Here is a 14,128-nt window from a genome sequence, read left to right on the forward strand (position 1 = left end):
GAAGCTAATGACACAGTGAGGGCGGAGTGTCACTCAATGCACATTAAACATTTAGACATCTGCTGAGAGAACGTGTTACTATAACGTCCAAGTCCTGCCTACATTCACTAGCAGCCACAAAGTGTATAGACCAGAGTGACAAGCTGACTGATTCGGAAGACAATTAGGGACTCTGTTAAATAGCAATGTCAATTAAAGCTTCGGGGATCGACTTGTCCTCGCTTCCATTTCAATCCCTTTAAGTACAATTCACAATTTCTCAGCCTCTATGATTGAGTGTCACAGGCAGCAAGTCTAAAGAGAAGAATCACCCTGCAGGCTCCTGAGTCAGGTTCATTACCTTAACAGCTCTCATACTGGACACGTTTGAGTCTTGTTGGTTAAAAGTTTACCTTGAGCCCATCTCGGTTTTGAAAAGTTTCTCAGTTTGATAGAGATCAAACATGCACTCTGCGCATTCCAGTCAATTCTACAAAAAAATAAGGGCTTCAAAGACTTTAGTGCAGCCTCGGTTCTTACCACTGATCCCATACCTTGTTTGTACTTTAACAGCAGTTCCCAGATACCCCTGCGGGCATAGGGGTCCACTCCTGCGGTAGGTTCGTCTAGGATGACAATTTCTGAACCACCAACAAACGCGATAGCCACAGATAGCTTTCTCTGCATGCCGCCTGAAAGAAAAAATAGCCAAGTTGGGTTATTGTAGCAACAACATGAGAAGGCCGACTACTAGAATGACAAAAAAAAAAAAAAAAAAAAAAGAAGAGGAAGAAACCCACAAACCGCATGCACCATTTCTGCCTGATATCATAGACATTCTACTGCAGCCTGTCAGGATTTGGTTTCACATGTAAAACAGACGAGGTATGTGAAGATGGAATAAAAAAATGCCATGATGCATCTTCCTATGTTTTATTGTCTTTTTGCACGTCATGGAATGATTGATAGCAGGGAGGCAGATACACCTTCTGAGCATAATTTCAGCTTACTCTCTTAGCAAGCTCTTCAAAATGCATCCAACGCGGTGCTAATGTAGTGGAAATGTCAGCATAGATCAACCTTGAAAGTCATATTTCAGTGATTTTGCTCGCAAGCAATCCATGACTGGGGACAATTTATCAAGTAGGACTTGCTCATGCCCCCCAGACAATGAATTACAACCTGTGACACTCGGCTACAGTGAATGTGTGCGTGGAGACGGATCGCGGGCACATGTGCCGCCAGGAGAACAGTACATCCTGAGCGAAGAGGATAATCTCCTAATAATATCCACCCTGGATGCACGCGCGCACCCACACGCGCCAACATTAATGTCGCCCGTGATGCACAGATCCAAAATATGTCAACACGCATTCGTGGAGGCACACCTGACAGGTTCTTGGAGAGCTCCTTCCGCTTATGTGGTAAGCCGACGTCATTAATCATCTGGTCGATTTCAATTTCAACTTCGCTGCGGCTGCGTCCTTTTAGCCGGGCATAAAAGTAAATGTGCTCCTCCACTGTCAGCCTGGAAAGGGAGGAATAACATCAGAAAGAAACCCCGTTTGAGTGACACCCGAGAAGTGACCAACGAGGGCACCGCCTGCCTCTTCACAATACCCAAGTGTTTGAAGTATCCAAGGTGGCATTTTGCATTAACAATCCACCTCCACCGGGGTAATTAAACGCTCGTGAACTTAAGTGTAGAAAAGCCGTGACTTATATCAAAATGTCTTGACTGCTTCACAGCTAAGAAAATAATACGGCACGGAGCCTATGTCTGTGCCTGCATGAATATTTTAACCCTACTTAATATAGACGCCTTCACTCTCTGGAATTATTATTAATGCAAGTAATTTGCAGGTGCTCAGCCATAATTATGATGTAAGAGTAGTGTCGACTTCCAGGTAATCAGTTTGTGAACAGCGAGACATAAAGGTGAAACAAAAAGTATTGTGTTGGTTGAAAGTGATGGCATTAGCGGGACTCTGGAGGACCGAGTGAACAAAGGTCATTTTGTATTTTAAAGAAAAAGGGAACGTGATCAAGGCGTGTTTGAAGACAAAGTTCTCATTATATATGTGAATAAAACACAATGTAATGATCCTACCTCATTTATAAATGAATAAATACACAAATAAATAAATAAAGCAGACGCAAAGTTTCACTAAATCCAGTTTGAAAACAAAACGTTTTGCTTATTTCACTCACTCATTGAATAAGACATTATGCTGAGGACACATTCCCAGGCACTTCCGGATGCTGTCCATGTCAGTGCGAATGTCATATCCATTGATGAGAGCCGTTCCTGACGTAGGAGGGAACAGTCCTGTCAGAATTGACCTACATAGGAAAGAAAACAGAAACGACTCAGCAATACTCTGTACTCACAATGCAGCCAGGATTATTTGTAGTTCTAATATATTATAAAGAGGAGTAAAACATTATTATCAGGGGTATAATTCATGTCCGTGTTCATGTTTGTTGCACTCAAAAGCAAAAGACTCATTTAAATCATATGGAAACATCCAACTCTATAGTATTAACCTTCAAACAATGATTTTGCTCATTCTGTCAACAGTATAGAGATTATATTTTGATTTCCAAAAATAGTTAATATACTAAAATATACACTTAAGATACTAAAAATTCACTCCAAGCTCATCTAATTATATAATATATAAATATAGTTCCATCATGTGCTTAAAAAAGTTATAAAAAAATAGTCTTCCTCTACGATTGGTTTTTGACAGTCAATGCTGCAAAATAACCTTGAAAATCTCCACAATGCTTCTTCTAGTAAAAAAAAAAAAATAATGATAATTATTGTAATATTTTTCAATTAAAAAGGCTTCTTTGTCTAGTTTTAGTAGGAAAATAAACGATTTAAAATTATGAAATAATGTTCTGAATCACTATTATTATTCAGAAAATCTATCTTGGATGTCCCGCTGTGTTTTTATTGTAATGATATAAACCAATAAACTCGTAGAATCTTAAAGATACTAGTTCGATAAACACAAAACATCCACACTTGGATTGGCAAATAGGGATTTATTTTTCTTACCATTTGTGCGTTGTCATTTTTGTGGGCAAAGCTGCTCTAGCGTCTATTTGATGATTTTATTTCTGGTAGAGGCACATTACAAAGTATTTTGTGCAAAGCATGAGTCAATTTAAATAACATGTTATTAATATGTAAAAATGTATTTTGAAAAAAACAATAAAAGCTCGACATTTTCATACATTTATGAAGCCCCACAAGACATCAAAGAGAACTTGGAGAAGCTAAAAGGGCCCGGGTTGATGTTTCCTTTTGAGTTTTCATTTCACCATCAGAGCAAAGTCGGGTACCAAACCTGTTAATAATGTTGCCTTGACGACTGCTAACTATATATAGATATTGTCTTTTATATGATCAGCTAGGAACACTCACTTTTTTTACTGTAAATCAAAGGACAAGATGAGAGTTTCATCTTTTACGTTTCAAGAGCATAGTTGGTAAACTTCTGGATGTGTAATGAATTAATTTGTTGTAAAAAATAAAATAAAAATTGAGCTAAAGAAAAGTCAATAGCTGACAGTGAATGAAAGAAACTATGCTTTTGAAACGAACGGGGGGATAACAAATTAATATTTAATGGTAAATGTCTCACTTTTGGCACATTTGTAGACAAACATCGCTGCCTTTGAAAAAGTCACATTTCCCTTTAGCTTTTGTTACGGTGTTCATTAATGATGCATTAATAACATGAGAAGCGACGTTCTTGGTTTTAAAGTTGCGATGATACTTCTCACGGACGCACGCTGCGCTCTGAGAACGCGTCGACACACAAAGCCTCAGCGTGCGACAGAGTCCTTCCTCTGTCCTTTCGCTTATTGTTCTCCGTTACGTCTCGTTCCAGTTGCTCAGAGCAGCTGTCTTCCCCCACAGCCCTTAGTCTGGCATCACTTGCTCTCGCTGTCGCTCATACTTTCTGGGCCACTGGGTTTCGTTTATTCCCTGTCATCCTAAACCCCTTCCAACCTTTCCGCAGTTTTTTTTTTTTTTTTTAAACACCAATTAGATAACTCCCACTATCAACACAACAGCTGACTCTGTGTGATAAATGTCCTCTCAGAAGATGCCACTCTTTGAACACACTGACCACTGAATTAATGTAGCAACGGTGCGGTTGCCATTGTGTAAAATTTGGATTAGTTGCACCCGGCAAAATTACACGAGCGCCGAGCCAAGTGGCTAAACATGGGAGAAATAGATAATAGGGCTCACATTGTGGTGGTTTTTCCCGCTCCATTGTGGCCAAGAAATGATGTGATCTGATTCTCGTAGAAGTCCACGCTCAGTCCGTCCACGGCGACCTTTTTTCCAGTCTTGTAGATCTTGATGAGATTACGGACCGAGACTCCGGCTCTCACATTAGGCGGCGACTTCTCCAGATATGCTTCACAACAACATGCATATATTCATAAATACACACACACGCACACACGTACTTATGAATAGAGACACGGACTCTAACTGCAGCTAAAATTAAATATTTAGAGCTACCTAAAATTCATCGGGGACATCGTGAAGCTAAAAGTGTGTTTTAAAGACTCAGATTATGGACTAAATAATATACACAGAAAACTGCAGGGTGTGATTTGCTTTGAGGGGTGGTGGGTTATACTCGCCTCTGGTCCACATATCCGTCATTCTGCTTGATTATTTTTACCACAAGGAGGGAGGGAAAAAGTACCTCCATTGCATAGTTAGTCACTTCACCAGCAGATGGGACAAAACATAAAATATTTGTATTTTAAATTCTATGTGGAGTCATCACCTACAGGACACAAGATTTACGCATCATATTCATTTTAAATAAAATATGAAGTTGTAAAGCTTCTTGTTGAAATAAAGTTTATATTAGATTTACACTCTGATGCAGTTTTATCATGCCCCCCTTTAACCCCCCCACAACCCACTTTTGCTCCCATCACAAATCAAACCCTGCAAATCACTTCTCTAAATCTAAAAACTAACAGCTACCCACTGCAAGACAGTTTAGTTTTACAGTAACATAATTGGATGTGGTTAAAATGCTGTTTGCACTTCAACATGCTGGGAAAAAATAAATAAATATTACAGTTGATTAACCCAACAACTTTATCTCTTTTGCATTAATATCTCAACTGTGCTAAAAAAAATACAAAAATAAAGGGGACATAAAAACACTTGTCAACCTTGACAGCTAAAAGTAACTGATCACATCTCACTGCGCCAATTGTTAATTGGAAATGGCTGTTTTTAATGAAATTCCTCACTTGAAACACATTCTATCGCCACCTCCTCCTCCCCCCAAAAAAAAGAAGAAACAAAAAGCGCCAAGCTCCATTATCACCATACGTGGCAAATAAGGTGCTAATGTTTGTTTGCAACCCATGCCAATTAGCTTGCATTTCTAGTTAGAACCGCAGTCGTCTCCCCGTTGAGTGAACAAACACACACGTGCCCGCTGGGCTACACTGCAGCTGCACACCAAAGGTAAGAACTTACCGTTATGCACACTGGAGTCTTCCAGCAAGCCAGAGTTCCCGTCAGTCTCTGACGGCTTCCCACACCAATAAGATGAAGTGAAAGGGAAGTACCAGGGCCTAGGGATTCCATATTGGCCTGGGATCAATCAAGGAAAACATTATTTCACATTTTAATATTGGCTTGGCTGGTGGGAAAATGCTGCGTTACAGTGTAGGTTTCGCCTTGACAGGCTGGCACAAATCCGATGTTCTTTTACTTAGAATCAATGATAAAAACTTTGGCCCATTGACATAGCAACACAAGCAACTTAATTAAACAAGTGTGCAACCCTCAGTGAATAGTTGTCAGCACTGCATGATATTTATACATAACAAAATACATTTAAAAGTAGAAAAAACAACCGAAACCTCATGTTTTTTAAGATTTGTAACTTAAAAGTGGATGGAATTAAATACCAGCAGGCAGGATCTCTTACTGGATTACAGTAAATAGTTGTATACTTGTGTCAGCACCTGCCTAAAGTAGAGGGCTCAACCGTTTCGAAAAAACTGTCGCAAATCACCTCTTGTAAATTAGCCTACATTCTCAGTAAAACGGAGTCATTTCTCCAGCATAAGATGACATTGTTTCAACAATTTCACCTGTATGTGGGCAATGAAAATGATCTGTAGTTTCACTCAACTATCAAGTCATGTATCACTTCACTGTAATCAATTCATTGACATTAACATTTAGTGAAATTAAGAAGCTGTTGATTCAGGAGTCAACAATCTAAAAAAAGGACTTCGCATTTCATCATCTTAACATATTTGTACTAACATTCATCTACAAAGGATTACAAGTATTGTGAATAATACCTGGAAAGACATTTTCAATGTACCAGGTGAGCACCCAGTACAGAGCAGCATCACACAGCATCATGAGGATGGATATGATGAAAGTGTAGCGTTCCCCGTCCTCCGGACTCTGGTTAATGTTGTACCACTGAATACCGATGCCTTGTTCTTCGTACTTGGAGAAGGTTTCACAGCCGTAACCAAAGGCCACACATGATAACAAGCTCTGCAAATGAAAAAACACCAATATCTAATGACGTACAGGAATTTGGAATGTACTCTTTATTTGTTTTGGAGTTTGTTTGGTTTTTTTTTCCTGCTAAGAGTCAGATGAGAGGTTCGTACCGCTGTCATATTTGACACTAAATATGTGGCTGGAGCGAGCAGCTGGTCATCTTAGCAGAGTATAAAGGCTGAAACAGAGGGAAACAGCCAGCCTGGCTCTGGTGTTTTGGGTGCTTGCCTGGTGAACGGTCCCAGCCAAGAAATAGTTTGGCATACAAGTTATTGTAAAACCATAAATTGATTTTTTTTCCACACTTTTATTTCTGAATGCGATTGAAGATGTAGAGCTACAGTAAGTTTAATTTAAAAAAAAAAAAAAATTTAATTTAAAGAGCAACTTTTCCATCAATGCACTACCACAACTATGCAAATCGAAGAATTTTGACATTATCTTCACATTATAATATAACATAATCATGTGGAGGATATTAGATCGAACACCACAGACCACAAACTATTAGCAATTAGTAAACATCAGCAATGAAGAAAGGGACATTACCCACACATGCATTGGCTAATTACCTTAGCGAGCATCTTTGAGTTCTTTAAAATCCTATGTGATGAATATTAAGAATGACTGCGCTGCAAACAAAGATTTGTGGGATCTTTCATACAGTAGGAAACTGCAAATGATGCCGCGCCCATGAGACATCATCTGCGATGGCCCCTCACTCCACAGTGCCATGTTGCCTGCCAGCTGTTTCATCACGCCTCATTTGCTCACAGCGTTTCTTCTCCGGCAGAAGTGTTTGCGGAAGCTTTAGAGACCAGCCATCGTAGATATGGTTTACCCGATGATATTCTAACAGGCAGAGAGTCTGAAGAGCACTGCAGTGATGCCAAACCCCGAGCCTGGCTGCGGACCCTGCTGGCAAGTTCCTGTGCGATCCTCCACTGCTCGTCTGCCCATCAGTCATTGGATGAGGGCTGACAGCAGGGCTAATCGGCAAAGATCCTCAACCTCTATATGAACGACTGACAAAATGACTCCTATGACTTTTCAGAAAAGGGCATGATAAAAAAAAAAGGGGGGGGTGCATGAGTTTGGAGGCAGACAATACTCCCCCTACTGAACACGCATGGAAGCGGATATGAAAGGCCAGGTGAACAGGTAATCCAGTCAACCTCCTCTCTCCAAGACGGACATTTTGGACGAGCTCAGCTGGATAAAATGGCGAGGATCTCAGAAACAAATGGGTTTCCTTTAACAGCTGTATCGACCGGTTTTTGCATAAAAATGTAAGTGTACAAATTTGCTCTGAAAAAGGTTTTTCAAAATGAAATGCTTTTGTGAACGACCAAGAGGAGGCGAGAGCTCCAATAATTAATCCAGTAATCGACTGACAGAAAATTGGCTTGTTTTTTTATAACTCCGCAATTGTTGAAGTCATTTTCCAAGTCCAAATATTAAGTCAATACTGAGTCTTGTTTTATCTTTGCAGACGTTGGAATTAGCAGCACGGATGTTTTTGGTTTGGTCGATTTGTTGGACTAAACAAGCAATTTGGAGACTTCATGTGTACAGGCATTTACTCAAATATCAGCAGCCACTGTGATAGCTGAATGGTTAAAGCAGATAGCGACACAGCCGGGGATTTCTGTGGCATATCGTTCCTTTCTGCTCATTTCCTGTCTGCAGCTTCATGGCTTGCTCCAGAGATAAATCCCTAAATAACCCCAATCATTGCATTTAGACCGCGCCTTATACAGTATATTATAAAGAGAGGCATAGAAGCTGTCGGATCAATCAACCAATTTAACCAGAGAAAAATGAGGCAGGTTTCATATTATATTTAAGGAATTTCAATTTAGTATTTACGTTTTAGAACTAATTGAATGATTGAAAATATCCCTGGTTTACAAGAACATTAGAGGACTGCAGTCTCTCTTGTTTTTACCTCATTAAAACCTGGAGGAAAAAGAAGAGCGAAAACAGTTAACGTACAGATTGTACTTCTCTGGTACATTGCCCGTGGCTCGCTTTTGGTGCACAGCTGCAATCAAAAAGTGTTCATATAAATTCAGGTGATCTTTTGAAATTCTATTCCGATTAAAGACTTCATTATCGGGGACAACGTGGGGAAGAATTTGTATGCCTCGGCACGATGTAGTTTTATCCGAGTTGGGAAAGAAGAGAGAAAACTCCTTCACACACACACACACACACACACACACACACACACACACACACACACACACACACACACACACACACACACACACACACACACACACACACACACACACACACACACACACACACACACACACACACACACACACACACACACACACACACACACACACACACACACACACACACACACACACACACACACACACACACACACACACACACACACACACATCTCTGATAAAGTGTGGGGATGAACTGGATAGTGGTTTGGTCAGAGGAACATTGCTCATGCTAATTAGAGGACTAGAGGGCTATCCATCTACTTGGAGCAGGGGAGAAGAGTCTGTGCACCAGGGGAGGACCCAGCAATGGCACTTTGTGTAGAGATTAAATAAGGCTCTGCTCTGCTCTATATGTAAAACGCCTACCTCGCCAGCATGCAGTCTGTAAAAGGAAATCCGAGGTTTTATTTGAAAAGGATTCACATCATTTTAAGAGGAGCGGCGCGAAGGCGAGAAACTCTCGCCGGTGTGGCTCTGCTTGTTGACGAAAAGCAAGGTGAACAAAAAAGAGAGGGTGAAGATGAGAGATAAAAGGAGAGGGTACTTCTGTCTGATGCTAACGCAAGATATTATTGACTGCCACCATTTCAAATTGATATTTAAGAAACATGAGACTGGCCGCTCAGACCTGATACTGCGCTGTTGAAAGTGACAAAAAAAAGAAAGAAAAGAAAACATGACCTGATTAGAATTCTGCAGAGATGCATCTCCACACGCTGAAATGAAGATTCAAGATTCTGTGTGCCTTTGTCTACCCGAGACAGCTTGAGGACAAATGCTACCACCGCCGCCATAAAGGTCACGTAGAAAGGCTACACTGAAAGTTGAGCAATGGTACACTATTTATCTTTATCCCCCAGAGAAAAGGAGAAAATCCCCAACTTCCTGACTGTGTGTGTGTGTGTATGCCAAGCCTTTGCTTTCATGGAAATGTTTCAAGTTTGTGTAACTTGAGTGTGGCCACTTCAAACAAAATCCAAGCAAAATATGCGAGATCAAGCAAAAAGCAGTTTGCAGTGACGTTATGAATTTTTAAAAACACCCTCCACATGCAATGCTGTTGCAATGTTAATGGCATCAGACCACAAAATTCCTCTTACAGGCACACACCTAATCACCTGGAGACTGATACTCACGATAGCAACAGAAATGGGGCAGATACTATTGGCAGAGGAAGTAGGACCATATTTCCTGATGGAAATCAGACCTGTGCTTGGATTTAAAAGCCGTGGGACTAAGTGTGATTATAGTGGTGGAAACATAACCTGGGAATACACCTATGAATACAAGATATGCCTCATAAATGATAACAGCAGGGGGAAGATATTAAAAACCGTGTCAGAGTCAAACTTACCACCGCAACCTTGGCCTGGAAACCCATGACGTCCCTCCAGGCGAAGCAGAGGACGTGCGGCAGGTAGAGGACAAAGAAGATGAGGCCACCGCACGCCGCTGCTAAGTTGGCCTTAGAGAAGAAGACGCTAATGAAGAAGCACTGAGTGATGGTGGCCACGCAGAACACCAGCAGGAAGACAAAGATGACCGAAGGGTCGCTGTATTGCAGGACTTTGCCGTACTGTGTTGGAAGAATGGAGCGGAGAGGAGAAAATGGCAGAGATGTTGACACGTGATGACAGTGTTCCTTGTGTGTTAAAAGCTCAAGTGCAGACATCATGCAAGCAGGCAGTGAGATTCAGGAAATATGATTATTGACACAGATTCTTCAGATATGGTAGAGTAAGAGGTATGGAGCTTCAGATACAACCACATGGTAGCAAAGTCCTTAACTGTGTCACTCTGTTACTCCACCAGTTTGAAGGAGGACCCTTCTCTGACTTTAGAGAGCTACTTGTCAATGCAACAATACAAAATTGGGCTGATGTCGTCCTCGAGTCCCTCTCAAAAAAGCATTTGCAACGTTGGGATAAAAAGACCATTGTATGGATGCAATTATGACTGATGTCCCCACAGAGGACTGTGAGATGTGACTGTCCATTATAGCAAGCTCGAAATTTGCATGGGATGAATGAACTCCATTCTGCTGCTGTGCTTTCCATTCACATTATGACATTCGTTATCATATATTCATGAACAAAAAGTCTTATTAGATGATGAGGTGTAATGGTCAAAACTTTCTAAAAGCCGAGATGGGTCCTCCTTGAATCACCGTTAAATCATTATGAGATCACCTTGAGTGTAAGGGAAAGGAGTACAGCGCTGGCAGCCAGCGGCAGGACACTGGACACCGCCCAGCTCAGCCAATAGATTGCACTTCTCAGGCCCATGATCCGCACAGTCTCCTTAAGCCTCGCCTCTTTCTCGGCCACAATACCCTTAACAATCATGGCCACCGAGTAGATCCAGGCCAGAGTCATGAATAAGGGGAGGGAGCGCGCCAGCGAGCGGAGAAACCTAGAAGGTGGAGGAGCCAGACGAGACATGACGATGGCGATGATGACCCCATTCATACTCGATATTACCACGTAATCGTATCAGGATACATGATGCGATAAGGACATCTGTTTGTTGACAAGCATTTGTATTTGTATTCTTTGTTAATATGTGTTCATTATCTTGCTCCCGCCTGCAATATGACCGAATCTTAATATGAAAATCAGACAGACGGAGCCGCCAGTGTTGTGCACTTACGCACTGGCTCTCTGCACAGTGAAACCTTCTAAGGCATGATATAGCATCAACAGGATTGCTAAGCTACGAATCATGCTCATCACACATAGCAATTAGCTAAATAATCAAATAAACGTATTTGAAAATAAAGGTTTTCATTAAAATCGACAAAATCTGACTTGGAATGAAGTGGAAAAAACTTTGTTTTCTTTCCAGGGAAAGTACATTTCGTCACTGCAGGGACCAAATTCTAAGAAGCAACTCCAATAGAAAGGTCACTGCTGGGAACTGGTGAAAGATGTGAGCTGTGTTGAGAGTGAAAGTCACACAAATGTCACACAAGTATAGAAGTCCCTGGTCACGTATTCATTCTGTGAAGCTTGCAGTGTAATCACTGCTTCTTGAAGATCTGCCGAGCAGACATTTTTGCTTCTCTGTTGTTCCTCGACGTCGAAGGGGTTTTGACTGAAGATGCAGGAAAAGCAAAAGTGGTCAACTTTTTATCTTGTCAGGAGATTGTGGTTTCCTTGAACATTTACACGCCCTATGATTGGGAACAAGGTGCCGAAACAAAGGTGAATTTCTGACTTTGCTGCTTACAGCATGGCAGCATTAATTATATATAGAGACTAAAACAGTTCACATTGATAAAATATATAGAATAGTCAAAACGGATAAATCAGCTTGCTAAAATAAAAGCCCAAACCTTTTAAATGTAAAACAGCCTAAAGTTTAATAAAACATCTGTACTGGTCTAGAATGTAGTTATGAAACTTTATAAATACAACATAAAACAATGGTTTTGTTTGTAGTATAACAAAACTACCTTCAAATTAATGCCTCTCTCAGTTCTAGACAAATTGTAGAAAATGGCAAAAAACATTACAGATCCCTGCTCTAGATAAGTCATCATAGAGAGTAACTCCATATCATGTATTCTACACTTGTAAGTAGTATATATATATATATATATATATATATATACCCACACACACATAATGTACCTGGATCGAAATATCGTCTGTATTTGCACATCATGAATGAGTGAACAGTTGGTCTTGCCAGAGATCTGTGTTCTCTGACTTCCCTTCTAGTTCTTATCTAGCTTCTGCCCTGCATGCATGGGTGAATAATTAGACGTCAGTAGCTTCTCCAACTGTGAAGGTGTTCTTTGTCGCCGTCATTTGCATAGCCCCCCCACCCCCGGCTCTCATTGTTGTTGTGCACAACAAATTAATCAAATTTTAATGACCAAGTTCAAACGTGACAAACATTTGGTTTCACGTTGTCAAAACAAGGACAGGCTGTTTGGGAGAGGAAATGCGTATTGATTGTCACTGATCAGTGTTGGTTTTTGAACAGGAAATCCTGTCAAACAAACACCTGATTTAGCTGATTTGAGGTGGGAGCCAAGCGAGCGAGCAGTGTAAATATATCCGTCTGGAGGCCGAGCAGCAAATGCATTACCTCCTCCATAATGGAAGAGAGAACAAGTGTAAAGTGACAGAGGACTCAGGTGCACATGACAAAACTGGCTGTTGTCACAACTAATCCAGACACAGCCTTATGATAATTACCATTTGATTTGCTATTATTATTAATGTGCAGAAAATGACTGTGAAATTATCATTTAGAATGGTCCTGTGATCTGAATACACATCCTGCTTGCAGTTGTTCCTCCAAGGCACTCCACTAACTCGATTTATTGTTATTAATGTTTACAAATTGTTGATGACTTGCAAACACATTAGGCTGATGGGAAATTACATTTCACCCAGCTGTTCAAATATCAGTTTTTATTTACCAGATGCATTTTCCAATTAAACTGCAAAAATTGATTAGGCCAATCTGAAATAACCATCCTTTTTTATTTGATTACCAGTGTCTCCAAAACAAGGAGCTGCTGAGGGATATTCTCCATCTAAAGGAGACTGATGACGTACGTCACCAAAGGCATGAATGGTTTCCTTTTTTTACAATAGTGGTTATTCCCTAACTGGTTCTTAAGTGTGGGGACCATTTGATCGACGATATCACACCAAAACATTGCTTCCTTGAGGACAACATTAAACTATATTTTTACTGAGCATAATTCCTTTATATTTTTCCCTAAATGTGCATCAATGTCTGATGAAGTTGGATCCATTATATCAATCAGGTTACAATGCGTAACACATCAGGTGCATGGAGATACTACAAAAGAAACCGGTGCCTGCTATTTTTGATTTGTTTCGTCTGCATTTTGCATGTGGTAGCTCGCTGCTGAAAGATTAGATACAGTACATATGAATACTGTTAAATAATTAAACGACTAAACGGTGCTTCCTTCCAGATTCTTGTTCGGGGCACAGTTTTATTTTAGTGGGCGCAGAAGGAATCCAGACCAAGAATGTATCTTATTTGTTCCGGTTTTACTCAGCAGTGAACATATCAGAGCAGAGGATATTAGAAAATATAAATATCAGGAGTGCAATGTGTGTTTTTATCCCACACAGGAGGAATTATGTTTAAACATGAAGCCTTTTAGCCAGTGAAATAAAATAAAAAATTACTTAAGATAGTAAAGAGACCAAAAAAAAAATATATCATTACATTTTCACAGAAATTGTGGAAATATACAGTACCAGTCAGCAAGAAGCCAGAACAATTATAGGAAATAGGAGGGAGTGGTATTGGTGTG

General features: G+C 40.4%; 1 protein-coding gene across 1 annotated transcript in view; it reads right to left on the reverse strand.

The window, feature by feature from the left end:
* Positions 1-14,128, reverse strand: part of LOC308123895 (phospholipid-transporting ATPase ABCA1) — a 163,111-nt gene that overhangs the window by 97,518 nt on the left and 51,465 nt on the right. Inside the window, 7 exon segments of the mRNA XM_080486620.1 lie at positions 534-671; positions 1,368-1,507; positions 2,191-2,322; positions 4,253-4,424; positions 5,519-5,635; positions 6,358-6,562; positions 10,175-10,396. Coding sequence (XP_080342746.1) covers positions 534-671; positions 1,368-1,507; positions 2,191-2,322; positions 4,253-4,424; positions 5,519-5,635; positions 6,358-6,562; positions 10,175-10,396 — 1,126 coding nt within the window.

Source organism: Lipophrys pholis (assembly GCF_963383615.2).
Source record: "Lipophrys pholis genome assembly, chromosome: 18".
In the NCBI taxonomy this organism is placed as follows: domain Eukaryota; kingdom Metazoa; phylum Chordata; class Actinopteri; order Blenniiformes; family Blenniidae; genus Lipophrys; species Lipophrys pholis.